At 42.4% G+C, this 18,303-nt stretch overlaps 1 protein-coding gene across 3 annotated transcripts in view; it reads left to right on the forward strand.

Moving 5' to 3' along the window:
• The window catches only part of LOC140476030 (putative methyltransferase NSUN7), a 173,555-nt gene that overhangs the window by 124,429 nt on the left and 30,823 nt on the right, over positions 1 to 18,303 (forward strand). For all 3 annotated transcript variants that reach the window (XM_072567962.1, XM_072567970.1, XM_072567979.1), the window contains 2 exons: positions 1,748 to 1,865; positions 8,054 to 8,177. In XM_072567962.1, the coding sequence (XP_072424063.1) occupies positions 1,748 to 1,865; positions 8,054 to 8,177 (242 nt within the window). The remainder of the gene's footprint in view (positions 1 to 1,747; positions 1,866 to 8,053; positions 8,178 to 18,303) is intronic.

Here is an 18,303-nt window from a genome sequence, read left to right on the forward strand (position 1 = left end):
AAATGCATGAAGGAGGGAGGTTATGTTTGGAGCCAAAGAAAATGGGTGAGATCCTTAATAAGTACTGTATATTGGTATTCACCAAAGTGAGAGATGTTGAGGTTGAAAAAAGATGTGTGAATACTCTTGGGTAGGCCATTGTAATGAAGGAGGAAGTATTGAGTGTCTTGAAGTACATTAAGATTGACGAGTTCCAAGAACCATGTGGAATCTATCCCAGCATAATGTGGGAGGCAGGGAGGAAATAGCTGGGGCCTTAAGAGATATCTTTGCATCCTCTTTGGCCTCAGGCGAGGTACTAAACGACTCTGGAGAATGGCCAATGCTGTTTTTTGTTTAAGAAGGGAAACAGAGATAATCCAGGAAGTACAGACTGTTGAGCCTGACGTCAATGGTGTGGAAGCTATTGGAGAAGGTAATGAGAGACAGGATTTATTCACATCTGGAAGCGAATGGACTTGTTGGCGATAGACAACATAGGTTTATTTGGGGAAGGTCATGTCTCACCAATTTGATAGAGCTTTTTGAGGAGGTGACAAGAATGATTGAGGAAGGAAAGGCAATACCTAGTGGCAGGCTGTTACAGAAGGTAGAGTCTCATGGGATCTGTGGTAAGCTGGCCAGTGAGATATAAAACTGGCTTTTTTGTAGAAGAACAAGGGTAGCGGTGAAAGGGTACTTTTTGGAATGGAGATCACTGTCTAGCGGTGTTCTGCAGGGATTAATGCTGGGACCTTTGTTGTCAAGTAACATGTAGGTGGTTTGATTAGAAAGTTTGTGAATGACACTAAAATTGGCAGAGTTGCAGATAGTGATGAAGATTGTCAGAGGATACAGTGGGATATAGATTGTAGACTTGGGCAGAGAAATGGCAGATGGGGCTTAATCTGGACAATTGCGAGGTGATGCATTTTGAAAGATCAAATTCAGATGCAATTTATACAATAAGTGGCAGAGCCCTTAGCGCATTGACATTCAGAGGGATCAAAGGGTACAGATCCACAGGTCCCTGAAAGTGGCAACATAGGTGGATAAGGTGGTCAAGAAGGCATACAGCATGCTTGCCTTTATTGGCTGCTGCATCAATTATTAAAGTTGGCAAGTTATGTTACAGCTGTACAAAACTTTAGTTAGGTCACATTTGGAATATTGCATGCAGTTCTGGTCGCCACGCTACTAGAAGGACGTGGATATTTTTGAGAGAAGGTTTACCAAGATGTTGCCTGGTCTGGAGGGTTTTACCTATGAGGAGAGGTTGGATGTATTCTGATTGTTTTCACTGGAAAGATGGAAGCTGAGGGGTGACCTGGTAGAGGTTTACAAAATTACGAGAGGTATAGTTAGGGTAGATAGTCAGAGGCTTTTTCCCAGGGTGGAAAGGTCAGCTACAAGAAGGCACAGGTTCACAGTAGAAGGGGGAAGTTTATAGGAGAGGTGTTAGGAAATGTTTTTCACCCAGAGGGTGGTAAGTACCTGGAATACACTGCCAATGGAGGTGGTGGATACAGGCGCGTTAGCAATCTTTGAGGCGTTTCTTGATAGATACATGAACGGGGGGTGAACAGAGGGACAGAAACCTGACATGGGCAATAAATAGCAAGTTAAATAAGGATTAGGAGTCGGCACAGGCTTGGTGGGCCTGTGCTGTGTTGAATCGTATACTATTGTATTTAAATTGGTAATTACTTTGTCTATTTCATTTTGCAATAAACTTCTTATGAAACTAAGCTTGTTTATCTTCCAATAGTTCCGAAGGTCCAGGCCATTGTATATTCTACATGCTCAATATATCCTGAAGAAAATGAGGAAATAGTGAAACCAGTATTGGGAAAGAAAATGGAAGGACCCAGAGTACAACCTTACAGGTATATTGTATACAAAACATAACTTGCCTTTGTGCAACTAAAATTGCAGTCAGTCCAAGACTAAAAACAAAGAATCTATGTTGATTTATACGTGCTTTAAGACCATAAAAATAGATGGCATTTATAATTTCCCTACTTAATACTTGTTCAGTAATGCAAAATTATTATACAAAAACCATTAAATGAACTGAATGTATAATTCCTGATGAAGAGTTTATGCTTGAAACATCGACTTTCCTGCTCCTCGGATGCTGCCTGACCAGCTGTGCTTTTCCAACACCACACTTTTTGACTCTGATCTCCACCATCTGCAGTCCTCACTTTCTCTTCCTGAATGTATAATATGCACTGTACAAGTTTCTTTCAGTATTCTATTTTTGTAATAGATGTTTATTTGAAGGCAACATGGTGGCTCAGTGGTTAGCATTGCTGCCTCTCAACGCCAGCAGTCCAGGTTTGATTCCACCCTTGGATGACTGTGTGGAGTATGCAAATTCTCCTTGTGTCTGCGGTTTCCTCTGGATGCACCAGTTTCCTCCCAAAGATGTCCAAAGATGTATAGGTTAAATGGATTAGCCATGGACGATGCAGGGTTGGGGGATAGTGAGCGGGATGCTCTTCAGAGGATTGGTGTGGACTTAGAGTCATAGAGATGTACAGCATGGAAACAGACCTTTTGGTCCTACCTGTCCATGCCGACCAGATAACCCAACCCAATCCAGTCCCACCAGCCAGTACCTGGCCCATATCCCTCCAAACCCTTCCTATTCATATACCCATCCAAATGCCTCTTAAATGTTGCAATTGTACCAGCCTCCACCACTTCCTCTGGCAGCTCGTTCCATTCACGTACCACCCTCTGCGTGAAAAAGTTGCCACTTAGGTCTCTTTTATATCTTTCCCCTCTCACCTTAAACCTATGCCCTCTAGTTCTGGACTCCCCGACCCCAGGGAAAAGACTTTGTCTATTTATCCTATCCATGCCCTCATAATTTTGTAAACCTCTATAAGGTCACCCCTCAGCCTCCGACGCTCCAGGGAAAACAGCCCCAGCCTATTCAGCCTTTCCTTGTAGCTCAAATCCTCCAACCCTGACAACATCCTTGTAAATCTTATCTGAGGGAAGGAGACCAGAATTGCATGCAGTGGCCTAACCAATGTCCTGTACAGCCGCAACATGACCTCCCAACTCCTGTACTCAATCCTCTGACCAATAAAGGAAAGCATACCAAACGCCGCTTTCACTGTCCGATCCACTTTTAAGGAGCTATGAACCTGCACTCCAAGGTCTCTTTGTTCAGCAACACTCCCAAGGACCTTACCATTAAGTGTATAAGTCCTGCTAAGATTTGCTTTCCCAAAATGCAGCACCTCGCATTTATCTGAATTAAACTCCATCTGCCACCTCTCAGCCCATTGGCCCATCTGGTCCAGATCCTGTTGTAATCGGAGGTAACCCTCTTCGCTGTCCACTACACCTCCAATTTTGGTGTCATCTGCAAACTCGCTAACTGTACCTCTTATGCTCACATCCAAATCATTTATGTAAATGACAAAAAGTAGAGGACCCAGCACCGATCCTTGTGGCACTCCACTGGTCACAGGCCTCCAGTCTGAAAAACAACCCTCCACCACCACCCTCTGTCTTCTACCCTTGAGCCAGTTCTGTATCCAAATGGCTAGTTCTCCCTGTATTCCATGAGATCTAACCTTGCTACTCAGTCTCCCATGGGGAACCTTGTCGAACGCCTTACTGGAGTCCATATAGATCACATCTACTGCTCTGCCCTCATCAATCTTCTTTGTTACTTCTTCACAAAACTCAATCAAGTTTGTGAGACATGATTTCCCACGCAAAAACCATGTTGACTATCCCTAATCAGTCCTTGCCTTTCCATATACATGTGCATCCTATCCCTCAGGATTCCCTCCAACAACTTGCCCACCACTGAGGTCAGGCTCACCAGTCTATAGTTCCCTGGCTTGTCTTTACTGCCTTTCTTAAACAGTGGCACCACGTTTGCCAACCTCCAGTCTTCCGGCACCTCACCTGTGACTATCGATGATACAAATATCTCAGCAAGAGGCTCAGCAATCACTTCTCTAGCTTCCCACAGAGTTCTCGGGTATACCTGATCAGGTCTGGGGATTTATCCACCTTTAACTGTTTCAAGACATCCAGCACTTCCTCCTCTGTAATCTGGACATTTTGCAAGATGTCACCATCAATTTCCCTACAGTCTATATCTTCCATATCCTTTTCCACAGTAAATACTGATTCATAATATTCATTTTGTATCTCCCCCATTTTCTGTGGCTCCACATAAAGGCCGCCTTGCTGATCGTTGAGGGGCCCTATTCTCTCCCTAGTTACCCTTTTGTCCTTAATATATTTGTAAAAACCCTTTAGATTCTCCTTAATTCTATTTGCCAAAGCTATCTCATGTCTCCATTTTGCCCTCCTGATTTCCCTCTTAAGTATACTCCTACTGCCTTTATACTCTTCTCAGGATTCACTCGATCTATCCTGTCTATGCTTGACATATGCTTCCTTCTTTTTCTTAACTAAACCCTCAATTTCTTTCGTCATCCAGCATTCCCTATACCTACCAGCCTTCCCTTTCACCCTGACAGGAATATACTTTCTCTGGATTCTTGTTATCTCATTTCTAAAGGCTTCCCATTTTCCAGCAGTCCCTTTACCTGCGAACATCTGCCTCCAATCAGCTTTCAAAAGTTCTTGCCTAATACCGTCAAAATTGGCCTTTCTCCAATTTCGAACTTCAACTTTTAGATCTGGTCTAGAACAAATAGAATTATGGTCACTGGCCCCAAAGTGCTCCCCCACTGACACCTCATTCACCTGTCCTGCCTTATTTCCCAAGAGTAGGTCAAGTTTTGTACCTTCTCTAGTAGATACAGCCACATACTGAATCAGAAAATTGTCTTGTACACACTTAAGAAATTCCTGTCCATCTAAACCTTTAACACTATGGCAGTCCCAGTCGATGTTTGGAAAGTTAAAATCCCCTTCCATAACTACTCTATTATTCTTACAGATAGCTGAGATCTCCTTACAAGTTTGTTTCTCAATTTCCTTCTGACTACTGGGGGGTCTATAATGCAATCCCAATAAGGTGATCTTATTTCTCAGTTCCACCCAAATAACTTCCCTGGATGTATTTCCGGAAGAATCCTCCCTCAGCACAGCTGTAATGCTATCCCTTATCAAAAATGCCACTCCCCCTCCTCTCTTGCCTCCCTTTCTATCCTTCCTGTAGCATTTGTATCCTGGAACATTAAGCTGCCAGTCTTGCCCATCCCTGACTTGATGCACTGAATGACTTGCTTCCACACTGTAGGGTTTGTATCTTGTCAAACATAGTGCTGGATTTTATGGCCCCCCAGCCAGGCATGTTTACCATCAGGGACCATTTAAATATGTTAAAATGTGTTGAGTGGAGAACTCGCCACTTTCCTGAGGTGGGTCCCTTTTCAGTCCCAGCTACACCCGCTGCTGCCTGGACTGCTAGAATTGTCAGCTAACCAGATTGACTTTCATCTCTTAAGGACGTGACTGGCTACCTACAGCGGGGTGGAAGTAAAATCATAGCAGATGGAATATAATTTGGGGTTATGCATTTTGGCAGGAAGACTAGGGAGCTGAATACTACTTAATTGGAGAAAGACTGCAAAAATCTGTGAAGAGAGTGATTTAGGACTCCTCATGCATGAATCACAAAAGGCTAGCATCCACTTCAACAGGTAATAAGGGAAGGCAAACAAAATGGTGGCCTTTATTTCAAAGGGAATGAAATATAACAGAAGGGAGCTTTTGCTGAAACTATTCTTGGCACGAATTAGGCCATAGCTGGATTGTGAATAATTTTGGCCCTCTCATTTAAACAAAGATATATTGGCATTGGAGGTAGTCCAGGGAAGGTTCACTGGGCTGATTCCACTATGGAGGCATTGTCTTATGAGGAGAGATTGAGTAGACTGGCCCTGTACATGTTGGAATTTAGAAGAATGGGTGGCGATCTTATTGAAACACACAATATTAAAATTGGAGGAATGGGAAAGAGTAAGCAGGATAGACAAGCTAGAGAGTATAGACAAGCTGGTTAGATTGGCTGATAAGTGACAAAGCGAATTTAATCTGAGTAGGTGTGAATTGATGCATTTGGATCGGACAAACAAAGCAACAAAACACATGACAGTGTGTAGGATCCTGGGAAGCATTGAAAACGAAAGGGATTTTGATGTGCATCGTATGCAAGTAGCACAACAGGTCGATAACATGGGCACCTTCATCTGCTGAGGCATAGAGTTAAGAGTAGGGAGGTTGTGCTAGAGCTATACAAAATTTGGTTAGGCCAAAGCTACAGTAATATGTGCAGCTCTGGAATTCACACTATAGAAGGCATGTGATAGCACTGGAGAGGATACAGAGGAGATTTACCAAGATGTCGCCTGGGCTGGCGAGTTTCAGTTATGAAGAGCAATTGGGCAGACTTAGGTTGTTTTCCTTAGAGCAGACGAGATTGAGAGGGGACATGAATGAGATGAATATAATTATGGAGAAATATAGATAGGGTAGAGAGGAAGAGACTTTTCCCCTTGATGGAGGGATCAGTGACCCGGGGACATAGATTAAAGGTAAGAGGCCGAAGGATCAGAGGAGATGTGAAGAAAAACTTTCACCAGAGGATGGTGGAAATCTGGAACATCATCTCCACTGCCATCACATCCCTCCTATAACGTGGATTCCAAAACTTGATACAGTACTTTAGTTGGTGAGTAAACAACGTTTTGGGAGCATAACCTCCCTCCTTTTAAACTAAAGGCAAGAATACTATATGCCTCCTTAACCACTTTATCCAGCTCCCTGATACCTTATGGGATTAATTTACATGAACATCATGGTCCCGCTGATCCTCAGTGCTTCCCAAGGTCTTTCCCTTGCCTTGTTTGTCCTGCTCACACTTATCTGGATTTAACTCCATTTACCACAGATCAACCCATGCTAAATCCTGCATTAACTATAGATATTTTGTAATCAACCCATTCCAGGCGATGTTATTACACAACTTTGGAATAGGTGGGACTTGAACTTTAGCCTTCTGGATCAGTGGTAAGGGCTGTATCATGTGCTGCAAGAGTCTCTTCCTGGATGAACGATAGATATATTGTAATCGATCTGTTCAGAGATATTATTATGCATCTTTGGATCAGGTGGGATTTGAATGTGGTCTCCTGGCTCAGTAGGAACACCACCACTGTTCGAAAAAGACCTTTTCCTGCATGAACTGTATTTAAGATATTTTAATCAATTTGTTCAAGCATGTTATGATGTACCTCTGAGGCAGTTGTGACTAGATACTAGGCTTTCTGGCCTAGAGGTAGGGACTCTACCACTATTCTGTGTGAACTGTAAAGATTTGCATTCAATTAATTTTAGCTGGTATCTGATCTCTAAACTTCGTTATGTGCTTCAATGACTACTATCCAGGAAAGTAGCCTTCAATCTGTGATAGTGCACTGTGGTTTGCATTTCTGTAAGGAAATAAGCAGTTGGTGGAGGACTCTCTGAAGGTCAATGCTGTGCCCTTCATCCATGACAACTAAATCCAATAATAGCAAACCCACTAAGCAGAGGATTGCCTCAGCCAGGAGGCTACACCGTCTGTTAATAACTTGATATCTGTCACCTCCACTACAGGATAAATGGGTGTTCAGAATAAGTAGGTAATAGAGTGTGCAAAACTTTTAAAAAAAGCATGTTGAAATAGAATCTTTCCCAGATTCTGTTGCAATTCTTAAATCATGTTTTCATGGATGTCACATGACGTGAATGCAATGGTTATAATAATTTAAGTCTTATAAATATATAAAATATGAATTGATTCTGCCTCTGGAAACCATCTTCAACTCTATTGATTTTGAATTGTCAGTGTTTACATTAGCTACATATGGAGCTAATATGGAGTTTATGTTAGGTGGCATTTCACAGAAGTGAGGATCTGGGCTTATTGATCTTATTACATATATATCTCTTCAGTTAATTTTCCTGCTTTTTCCTTTGTTTGCAATCAAAGATTTAACAAGCATGTGTTATATGAATTTCAAATGCCAAAATGTTATAATTTAGACTAAGGTTTAAGTGGTCTTATTTTTGTTTTCCACAGGCTAAGTGCTCCTGTTATTCCTTTATGTTGTCCATCAGAAATAACCTGTGCATCTGATAAATTCTTCAAGATTGAACCATCAGAACAAGTCAATGGATGTTTTATTGCTGTATTAACTCGAGAGGTGAGCCACATACTTAGATTTCTTTTAACAATTTTTGCTTGTGCATTTGGACTACAGTTCCAAATCAATAGAGTCAAGTAGTGAAATATAAATAACAACATGAATTATTGGAGTATTTGGATTTAAGACCATAAGGTGTAGCAGCAGATAGGACATTTAACTCCTGGAGTCTGCTCAGCCATTCAATGAGATCATGGCTCATCTGATAATCACCAACTCTCATTTTTCCATCTTTTCCCCAGGATCCTTGATTCTCTTAATGTTTAAAGATCTATCTATCTCAGCCTTGAATATGCTTAATGACCCAGCCTCGATAGCCTTCAGCAGTAAAGAATTCCACAGGCTCACTAGCCTGACAGAGAAGATGGTTTCTCGTCTCTATCTCAAGTGGGTGGCTCCTTAATCTGAGATTATGCCCTCTGCTCCTAGGTTCTCCCTTAAGGGGAAACAACCTTTCTGTATCCACCCTGTTCAGTCCTCTAAAACTCTAGAATGTTTCAATACGGTTGCCTTGCATTCTTCTAAATTCCAATGTGCACAGGCCCAACTTATCAATATCTCCTCAAACATAAATCCATCCATATCCAGACTCAATCTAGTGAACCTCATCGAGATTGCCTCCAATGCCAATATATCTCCCTTTAGATAAGGGCTCAAACTGTTCACAGTATTCCAATTATGGTCTGACTAGCGCCTTGTATAGTTTTAGCAAAACCTACCAACTTTTATGTTCCACTGCCTTTGAAGTAGAACATAGAACATAGAAAAGTACAGCACAGAACAGGCCCTTTGGCCTACAATGTTGTGCCTAGATTTAATCCTAATGTAAAATATAGTAACAACCTACGCAACCCTCACTCACTGCTATCTGTGTGCATGTCCAGCAGTCACTTAAACGTCCCCTAAGACTCTGCTTCCACCACCACCACAGCTGGTAACGCATTCCATGCATTCACAACTCTCTGTGCAAATAACCTACCTCTGACGTCTCCTTTACACCTTCCTCCTAATATCTTCAAACTATGACTTCTTGTACCAGTCAATCCTGCCCTGGGGAAAAGTCTCTGGCTATTGACTCTACCTATTCCTCTCATTATTTTGTACACCTCGAACAGGTCTCCTCTTTCCTCCTTCTCTCCAGAGAGAAAAGTCCGAGCCTATTCAACCTTTCTTCATAAGGCAAGCCCTCCAGTCCAGGCAGCATCCTGGTAAACCTTCTTTGCACCCTCTCCAAAGCCTCTGTATCTTTCCTAGAGTAGGGTGACTAGAACTGGACACAATATTCCAAGTGTGGCCTCACCAGGGCTTGTAGAGCTGCAGCAAAACCTCATGGCTCTTAAACTCAATCCCCCTGTTAATGAAAGCCAAAACACCATATGCTTTCTTAACAACCCTATCCACTTGGGTGGCAACTTTGAGGGATCTATGTACTTGCACACCCAGATCCCTCTGTTCCTCCACACTGCCAAGAATCCTGTTTAATCCTATATTCAGCATTCGAGTGCGACCTTCGAAAATGCATCATTTTGCATTTATCCAGGTTGAACTCCATCTGGCATTTCTCAGCCCAGCTCTGCATTCTGTCAATGTCGCGCTGCAGCCTGCAATAGTCCTCTATACTATCGATGACACCTCCAACCTTTGTGTCATCTGCAAATTTACTAACCCACCCCTCAACCTCCTCATCCAAGTCATTTATAAAAACTACAAAGAGCAGAGGCCCAACTACAGAGCCCTGTGGGACCCCACTCAACACTGTCCTCCAGGCAGACTACTTTCCATCTACAACCACTCTCTGCCTTCTGTCAGCCAGCCAAGTCTGAATCCAGATAGCTAAATCTCTCTGTATCCCATACTTCCTGACTTTACGAATGAGCCTACCATGAGGAACCCTATTAAATGCCTTGCTGAAATCCATATTTACCACATCCACTGCTTTACCGTTTTCGATCTGTCTTGACACCACCTCAAAGAACTCAATAAGATTTGTGAGGCATGCCCTGCCCCTCACAAAACCATGCTGACTGCCTTTAATCACACTATGCTTTGCCAAATAGTCATAAATCCTATCCCTCAGAATTCTTTCCAAAACTTTGCTGACCACAGGCATAAGACTGACTGGTCTGTAATTGCCAGCGGTTCCCCTATTGCCCTTCTTGAAAAAAGGAACAACATTTGCTTCCTTCCAATCCTCTGGTATGACTCCTGTAAAGAGTAAGGAGACAAATATCCTCGCCAGCGGCTTAGCAACCTCTTTTCTCGCTTCCAGAGCAGCCTGGGATAAATCTGGTCTGGCCCTAGGGACTTATCAATCTTAATGTTTTCCAAAATTTCTAGCACATCAACTTCATCAATCTTGATCTGGTCAAGAATGTATCCCAGCTCCTCTAAGTTTTCATTTATAACAAGTTCCCTTTCCTTGGTGAAAACCGAAGCAGAAAACTCATTTAGGGCTTCCCCTATCTGCTCATGGAAGTATACATTCTATTTGCCTTTGTTACATGCTGAACTTGGATGCTAGCCTTTTTTGATTCATGTGTGAGGACTCCCCATTCTCTCTTTCGGTGGCTTTTTGCAGACTTTCTCTATTTAAATAATATTCAGCTCTCATATTCTTTCTGCCAAAGTGCATATCCTGTCATTTCTTGACATTACATTCCATTGGCCATGTTTTTGCAACTCGCTTACACTGTCTATATTCCTATAACTCTCCACCTTTCAGGCACTCTGCCTGTATTCCAGATGAAGGGCTTTTGCCCGAAACGTCGAATTTACTGCTCCTCGGATGCTGCCTGAACTGCTGTGCTTTTCAGCACCACTAATCCAGAATCTGGTTTCCAGCATCTGCAGTCATTGTTTTTACCTATATTCCTGTATAGAGTCTGACTCACCCTCGCCAGTTGCCTTTACACCTGTTTTTGTTTCATCTGCAAACCTGCCTTTAGTACATTCACTTCCCTCATCTAAGTTACTATCTACCTTATTATATTTAATAATAATTGTGACCCCAACACTGATCCCTGGCGCACTCCATTAGTTACAGACTGCTATCAAGAAAATGCCAGAAGGCTTTCTGTCGTCTTCTAGTTGGTCCATGCTCTGTCTATACTTCCAAAACAATGGGCTGTTACCTGATTAAGTAGCCTAAGGTATGGTAGTGTACCAAAAGCTCTCTGGAAATCTCTATCCTGCTTGTTACTTCCTCAAAAGAATTCTCGTAAATTTATTTTGCAGGATTTCCTGTTTGTGAAGCCATGCTGCCTCTGTTTAATAGTATTAATTATTTCTAAATGCTGTGCTGACACATCCGTCATAATACTCTTTAATATTTTCCTACTAATAGAAGTTAAGCTAAGTTGCCAATAGACCTAAATACAAATGAAGACTACTTTTGCTTGAATTAATAGAATTATTCACCAATCAGTTTCTTTCCCTGTACTCTCATTATGCCGTGGTTCATGATGTAGCTCTGCCACTGGTCTCACCGTAGGTCGGCCTCCAAATCTATGCTTTTTATCTTCACCCACTTACTTCTCATTTTGGAGACCTTACTTCTTGCAGTAAACCCTCGTTAAATAATCTCTGTTTCCCTTTCCAATCTGAACCAAATTTCCAACAGCGTGTCAATAACTCACTCAGTCATTGACTAACAGTGCAAAGTCTCCACTTGAGTAGAATAGATACTGATTAAGGATGATCAGCCATGATCATATTGAATGGTGGTGCAGGCTCGAAGGGCAGAATGGCCTACTCCTGCACCTATTGTCTATCGTCTATTATCCATTATCCATGTTCTTCAGACATCATAATAATCATGGAAACCTACAGGCAGAAGTAGGCCATTCATCCCTTTGAGCTAGCTGCTCCACCATTCAATATGATCATGACTGAAGATCAATACCCTGTTCCTGCTTTCTCTCAATGTCCTTATCTCTACTTTTTGAAAACATTAAATATTTTGGTCTCAACCACTTTCTGTGGCAGAGAATTCCATAGGCTCACCGCTTGATGGGTGAAGAAATTTCTCCTCATCTCAGTCTAAATGACCTACCTTGTATCTTTAAATTGTGACTCCTGGTTCTTGGCTCCCCAGTCATCGGGAAAATCCTTCCTGCATTTTCCCTGTCTAGTTCTGTGCTTTTCTCTGCTTTTCTGAGGTTAGCTTACATTCCCTATAGTTTGTAAACAGGCTCTTCCACCCAAGAAGTCCACACCGACCCTCTGAAGAGTAACCCACCCAGACACACTTCCAACCCTATATTTAACCTTGACTAATGCACCTAACACAATGAGCAATTGAGCATGCTCAGTTTACCTGTCCTGAACATCTTTGGATTGTGGGAGGAAACCGGAGCACTTGGAGAGGGGAAGAATGTGCAAACTTCACAAAGGCAGTCACTCGAGGCTGGAATTGAACCCAATCCCTGGTGCTGTGAGGCTGCAGTGCTAACCCCTGAGCCACTGTGCCACCCTTTTTTTAAAACAATAGAAACCTTCCCTCATTCTTCTTAATTCTAGTGAATGTGATTCTAACTGATCCAGTCTCTCTTCATATGTCAGTCCTACCAGTCCAAGAATCAGTCTGGTAAACCTTCATGGCATTCCGTCTATAGCCACAACACCCATTCTCAGATAAAGAGACCAAAACTGCACTCAATGTACCATACAATTGTTACAACATAACACAGACCTTTGAAATTGAGGATTTAGAAAAATATTTCAATCTTCTGATTTTAAATTGGAATAAATTCTGGCTTAATATTGAAGAACAGAAACAATTAAAGAATTGCAGAAATAGTTGCAACACAGGAGGAGGATAGTTGGACCCATTATGTCTACACTGGTCCTCTGAAGGAGTAATTTATGTAGTGCCACTTCCCAGCCAGTTCTTTGTAGCCTTACAAATGTTTCCTTCTCTGATAATTAACCAATTTCCTTTTGAGAGCTTTGGTTGATCCTACTTCCATGACACACTCAGGCACTGCACACATGCTACAATACTCATTGTGTGTGAAGGTGTAATCCATGCCTTTTGGTTCTTGATCTTTTCACCAATGGTTATAGTTTCTATCTATCTATTCTGTCCAAAAGCCTCACCATTTTGAATGCCTCCATTAAATCTCCTTTCAACACGCTCTTCACCACGGAGAACAGTCTCAACTTCTCCAGTTTCTCTATGTGACTGAAGTACCTCATCATTGGAACCATCCTCATGACTTTTTTCTGCATGTTTTCTAATGCCTACACATTCTTCCTAAAGTAGAATGGCCAGAACTGGAGGCCGTGCTCCACTTGAGGCCGAAGCAGTGTTTTGTACAGGTTAATCATATCTTCCTTGCGTTTGCATTCATTATCCCTATTGATACTGTGTGTGTGTGTGTGTGTATCGATGTACACACGCACAGATCTATTGCTCTTACTTCTCTAGAATTGTACCCTTTGTTTTATAATGTGAAATAGAAACTAGGAGCAGGAGTAGGACATTTGGTTCTTTGTGTCTGCTGCACTATGCAAGATGGCCATGTTTGATCCTTGATCCTAATGCCATATTCCTGTTACTCCCCATATCCCTTGATGCCTTGAATATCTAAACATTTGTTAATCTATTGCTTGGATATATTCAGTGACTTCCACAGCCATCTGTGGTAGACAGTTCTAAGGTTTTTTGCCCTTTTGAGTGAAGAAATGTTTCCTCTTCTCATTCATAGAGTCATAGAGATAGACAACATGGAAACAAACCCTTCAGTCCAATTTGTCCATGCAGTCCAGATATCCTAAATTAATCTAATCCCATTTGCCAGCATTTGGCAGATATCCTTCTGGACCCATCCAGGTGCTTTCTAAGTGCTGTAATTGTACCCACCTCCATCACTTCCTCTGGCAGTTCAATCTATACACACACACCACCATCTGCATGTAAATGTTGCCCCTTAGGTCCCTTTTATGTCTTTTCCCTCTCGCCTTAAACCTATGCCATCTACTTTGAACTCCTCTACCCTGGGAAAAAAGACCTTGCATACTCCATCTATATGTGATTTTAGAAACCTCTGTAAAATTGCCCCTTAGTCTCAAATGCTCCAGGGAAAATAGCCCCAGCCTGCACAACCTAAAGCTCAAACTTTCCAAACCTGGCAACACCTTTGTAAATCTTTTCTGCATCCTTTGAAGATTAACAACATCCTTCCTATAGCAGGGAGACAAGAGTTGAACACTGAATTTCAAAAGTGACCAAACCAATGCCTTGTTTAGCCTATTTGCCAAAGCTATTGCATGTTCCCTTTATGCCCTCCTGATTTCAATCTCAAATATATTCCTACTACCCTTATGTGCCTCAAGGAGTTCATTCAATCCCAATACCTTACCATAACCCTCCTTTTTCTTGACCAGAGCCTCAATTATTCTAGCCATCCGGCATTCCCCATACCTACCAGCCTTGCCCTTCACACTAATAGAAACACACTGCCTCTGGACTCTTGTTATCTCATTTCTGATGGCTTCCTCCCACTTTCCAACTGTTCCTTTACCTATGAATAGCCTCTCCCAATCAGCTTTTGAAAGTTCTTGCCTAATAATGTCAAAATTAGCCTTACTCCAATTTAGAACTTTAATTTTTAGATCAGGTCTATCCTTTTCCATAACTGTTCTAAAACTAATAGAATTATGATCACTGGCCCCAAAATGCTCCTCCACTGACACCTCATTCACTTGTCTACCTTATCTCCCAAGAGAGGTCAAATTTTGTTCCTTCTCTAATTGGTTCATCTACAGACTGAATAAAAAAAAATTGTTGTAGACACTTAACAAATTCCTCTCCATCCAAGCCCTTAACACCATGGCAGTCCCAATCTGTTTGAAAAGTTAAAATCCCCTACTATTATAACTCTATCATTCTTACAGATATCTGAGACCTGACAAATTTGTTTCTCAATTTCCCACTTATTACTGGATGGGCCTATCATACAATCTCAGTAAGGTGATCACTCGTTCCTTATTTCTTAGTTCCATGCAAATAACTTCACCAGACGTACTCTCAGGTATACCCTAAGTATAGCTGTAATGTCATCCCTAATCAAAAATGCCATTCCCCCTCCTGTCATGTCCCCCTTTCTATCCTTTCTAAAGCATCTATACCCTGGAACATTAAGCTGCCAGTCCAGTTTATTCCTGAGCCATGTTTCTGTAATTGCTATGATATCCCAGTCCCATGTTCCCAATGAGGGGCGGCACGGTGGCTCAGTGGTTAGCAACTGCTGCCTCATAGCACCAGGGACCCAGGTTCAATTCCAGCCTTGGGTAACTGACTGTGTGGAGTTTGCATATTCTCCCCGTGTCTGCGTGGCTTTCCTCTGGGTGCTCTGGTTTCCTCCCACAGTCCAAAGATGTGCAGGTTAGGTGAATTGGCCATTCTAAATTGCCCGTAGTGTTAGGATTAGAGTGGTGCTCAAAAAGCACAGCAGTTCAGACAGCATCCGAGGAGCAGGAAAATCGACGTTTCGGGCAAAAGCCCTTCATCAGGAATACAGGCAGAGTGCCTGAAGGGTTGAGAGATAAATGAGAGGAGGGTGGGGGTGGGGAGAAAGTAGTATAGAGTACAGCAGGTGAGTGGGAGTGGGGATGAAGGTGATCAAGTCTGTTTCAGGACATGTTTAAAGAGCTTCAGGGCAGAGGAAATGACCTGGGAGTTGCAGTGGGAGAGGGACTCCTTGAGATTCTTGTAGAGAGTGGAGGAAAACTTCTTCAAGGCAGGCATCCTTGCAAGAGGATTCGCAGTAGGGTTAAAATCAACTAAGTAAACACAATGACTGCAGATGCTGGATTAGAGTGGTGCTCGAAAAGCATGGCAGCCTGAACTGTGTTGATGAGGCAAGGTAGTTCAGATGAGGCGATGGAGAGGTACAGATCAGCTAGGAAGGATTTAAAGAGAGGGTTAGGAAGAGCAAAGAGAGGACACGAGCAGTCTTTAGCAAATAGAACAAAGGAGAACCCTAAAACCTTCTATAGGTATGTGAGGAGTAAAAGGATGACTAGGGTAGGAATAGGGCCAGTCAAAGACAGAAGTGGGAAGTTGAGTGTGGACCCTGTGGAGATTGGAGAGGTGCTAAATGAATATTTCTCATCGGTTTTCACTCAGGAAAAGGAGAATATTTTAGAGGAGAAGAATGAGGTACAAGATATTAGACTAGAAAGGATCGAGGTTAGTTATGAACAGGTGTTATCAATTCTAGAAGGAGTGAAAGTAGACAAGTCCCCTGGGCCAGATGGGATTTGTGAGGATTCTCTGGGAAGCTAGGGAGGAGATAGCAGAGCGTTTGGCTTTGATATTTGAGTCGTCATTGTCTACAGGTTTAGTATCAGAGGACTGGAGGATTGTAAATGTTGTGCCCTTGTTCAAGAAGGGCAGTAGAGATGACCCAGATAATTATAGACCAGTGAGCCTTACTTCTGTTGAAGGAAAGGTTTTGGAAAGGATTATAAGAGATATGATTTATAATCATAAAGCAAGCAACAATTTGATTTCAGATAGTCAACATGGTTTCATCAAGGGCAGGTCGAGTCTCACAAACCTCTGAGTTTTTTGACAAGGTGTCCAAGCAAGTAGATGAGGGTAGGGCAGTTGACATGGTGTACATGGAGTTCAGTAAAGCCTTTGATAAGGTTCCACATGGTAGGCTGTTGGAGAAAATGCAGAGGCATGGAATTGAAGGTGAATTAGCAGTTTGGATTAGAAACTGGCTTTCTGAAAGAAGGCAGCGAGTGGTGGTTGATGGAAAATATTCAGCCTGGAGTCCGGTTACTAGTGGTGTGCCACAAGGTTGTGTTTTGGGACCACTGCTGTTTGTCATTTTTATAAATGATTTAGACGCAGGCATAGGTGGATGGATTAGTAAATTTGCAGATGACACTAAAGTCGGTGGAGTGGTGGACAGTTTGGAAGAATGTTACAGGTTGCAGGGGGACTTGGATAAACTGCAGAATTGGGCTGAGAGGTGGCAAATGGAGTTCAATGCAGCTGAATGTGAGGTGATGCACTTTGGGAAGAATAACACGAAGGCAGAGTACTGGATCAATAGAAAGATTCTTGGTAATGTAGATGTGCAGAGCGATCTTGGAGTCCATGTACATCGATCCCTGAAAGTTGCCACCCAGATGGATAGTGCTGTTAAGAAGGCATACAGTGTTTTTCATTGGTAGAGGGATTGAGTTCCGGTGCCACAATACCATGCTGCAAATATACAAAATGCTGGTGCGGCCACACTTGGAATATTGTGTACAGTTCTGGTCCCCATGTTTTGGGAAGGATGTGGAAGCATTGGAAAAGGTGCAGAGGAGGAGATTTACCAGGATGTTGCCTGGTCAGGAGGGAAGGTCTTATGAGGAAAGGCTGAGAGACTTGGTTCTGTTCTCATTGGAAAGAAGAAGGCTAAGAGGGGATTTGATAGAGATATACAAGATGATCAGAGGATTAGCTAGGGTAGACAGTGAAAGTCTCTTTCCTCGGATGATGATGTCAGCTTGTACGAGGGGCATAACTACAAATTGAGGAGTGGTAGATTTAAGACAGATGTCAGAGGCAGGTTGTTTACGCAGAGAGTGGTAAGGGCGTGGAATGCCCTACCTGCTAATGTAGTCAAAAAAATAGATAAGCACATGGATGATTTTGGGATAGTGTAGGGGGATGAGCTGAGAATAGTTCACAGGTCGGCGCAACATCGAGGGCCGAAGGACCTGTTCTACGCTGTATTGTTCTATGTTCTGCCTGTCAATCAACTCTCAGTCCATGCCAATATATTACCCCATCTCTCTTGCTTTAACTTTTCCCGTTAACTATTGATGTTGAACCTTGTTAAATGTCTTCTGAAAATCCAAGTGTACCACATCCATAGGTTTTCCCTTATCGATTCTACTCATTACATCCTCAAAAAAACTCAAGTAGATTTAAGGATGCTTTGCCTTTTTTAAACCTGTAGCTTGGTCTAACCTCACTAAGGCTTTCTGAATGTTGTGTTGTCATGTCTTTTATAATTGACTCTAGCATTTTTCCCACTACTGAGTTAGGCTAACTGGTTGGTAATTCACAGTTTCCCCCATCCCTCCCTTTTTTAAATAGTGGGGATGCATATGACAC

This window comes from Chiloscyllium punctatum, chromosome 1 (assembly GCF_047496795.1).
Source record: "Chiloscyllium punctatum isolate Juve2018m chromosome 1, sChiPun1.3, whole genome shotgun sequence".
NCBI classification, from domain to species: Eukaryota; Metazoa; Chordata; class Chondrichthyes; order Orectolobiformes; family Hemiscylliidae; genus Chiloscyllium; species Chiloscyllium punctatum.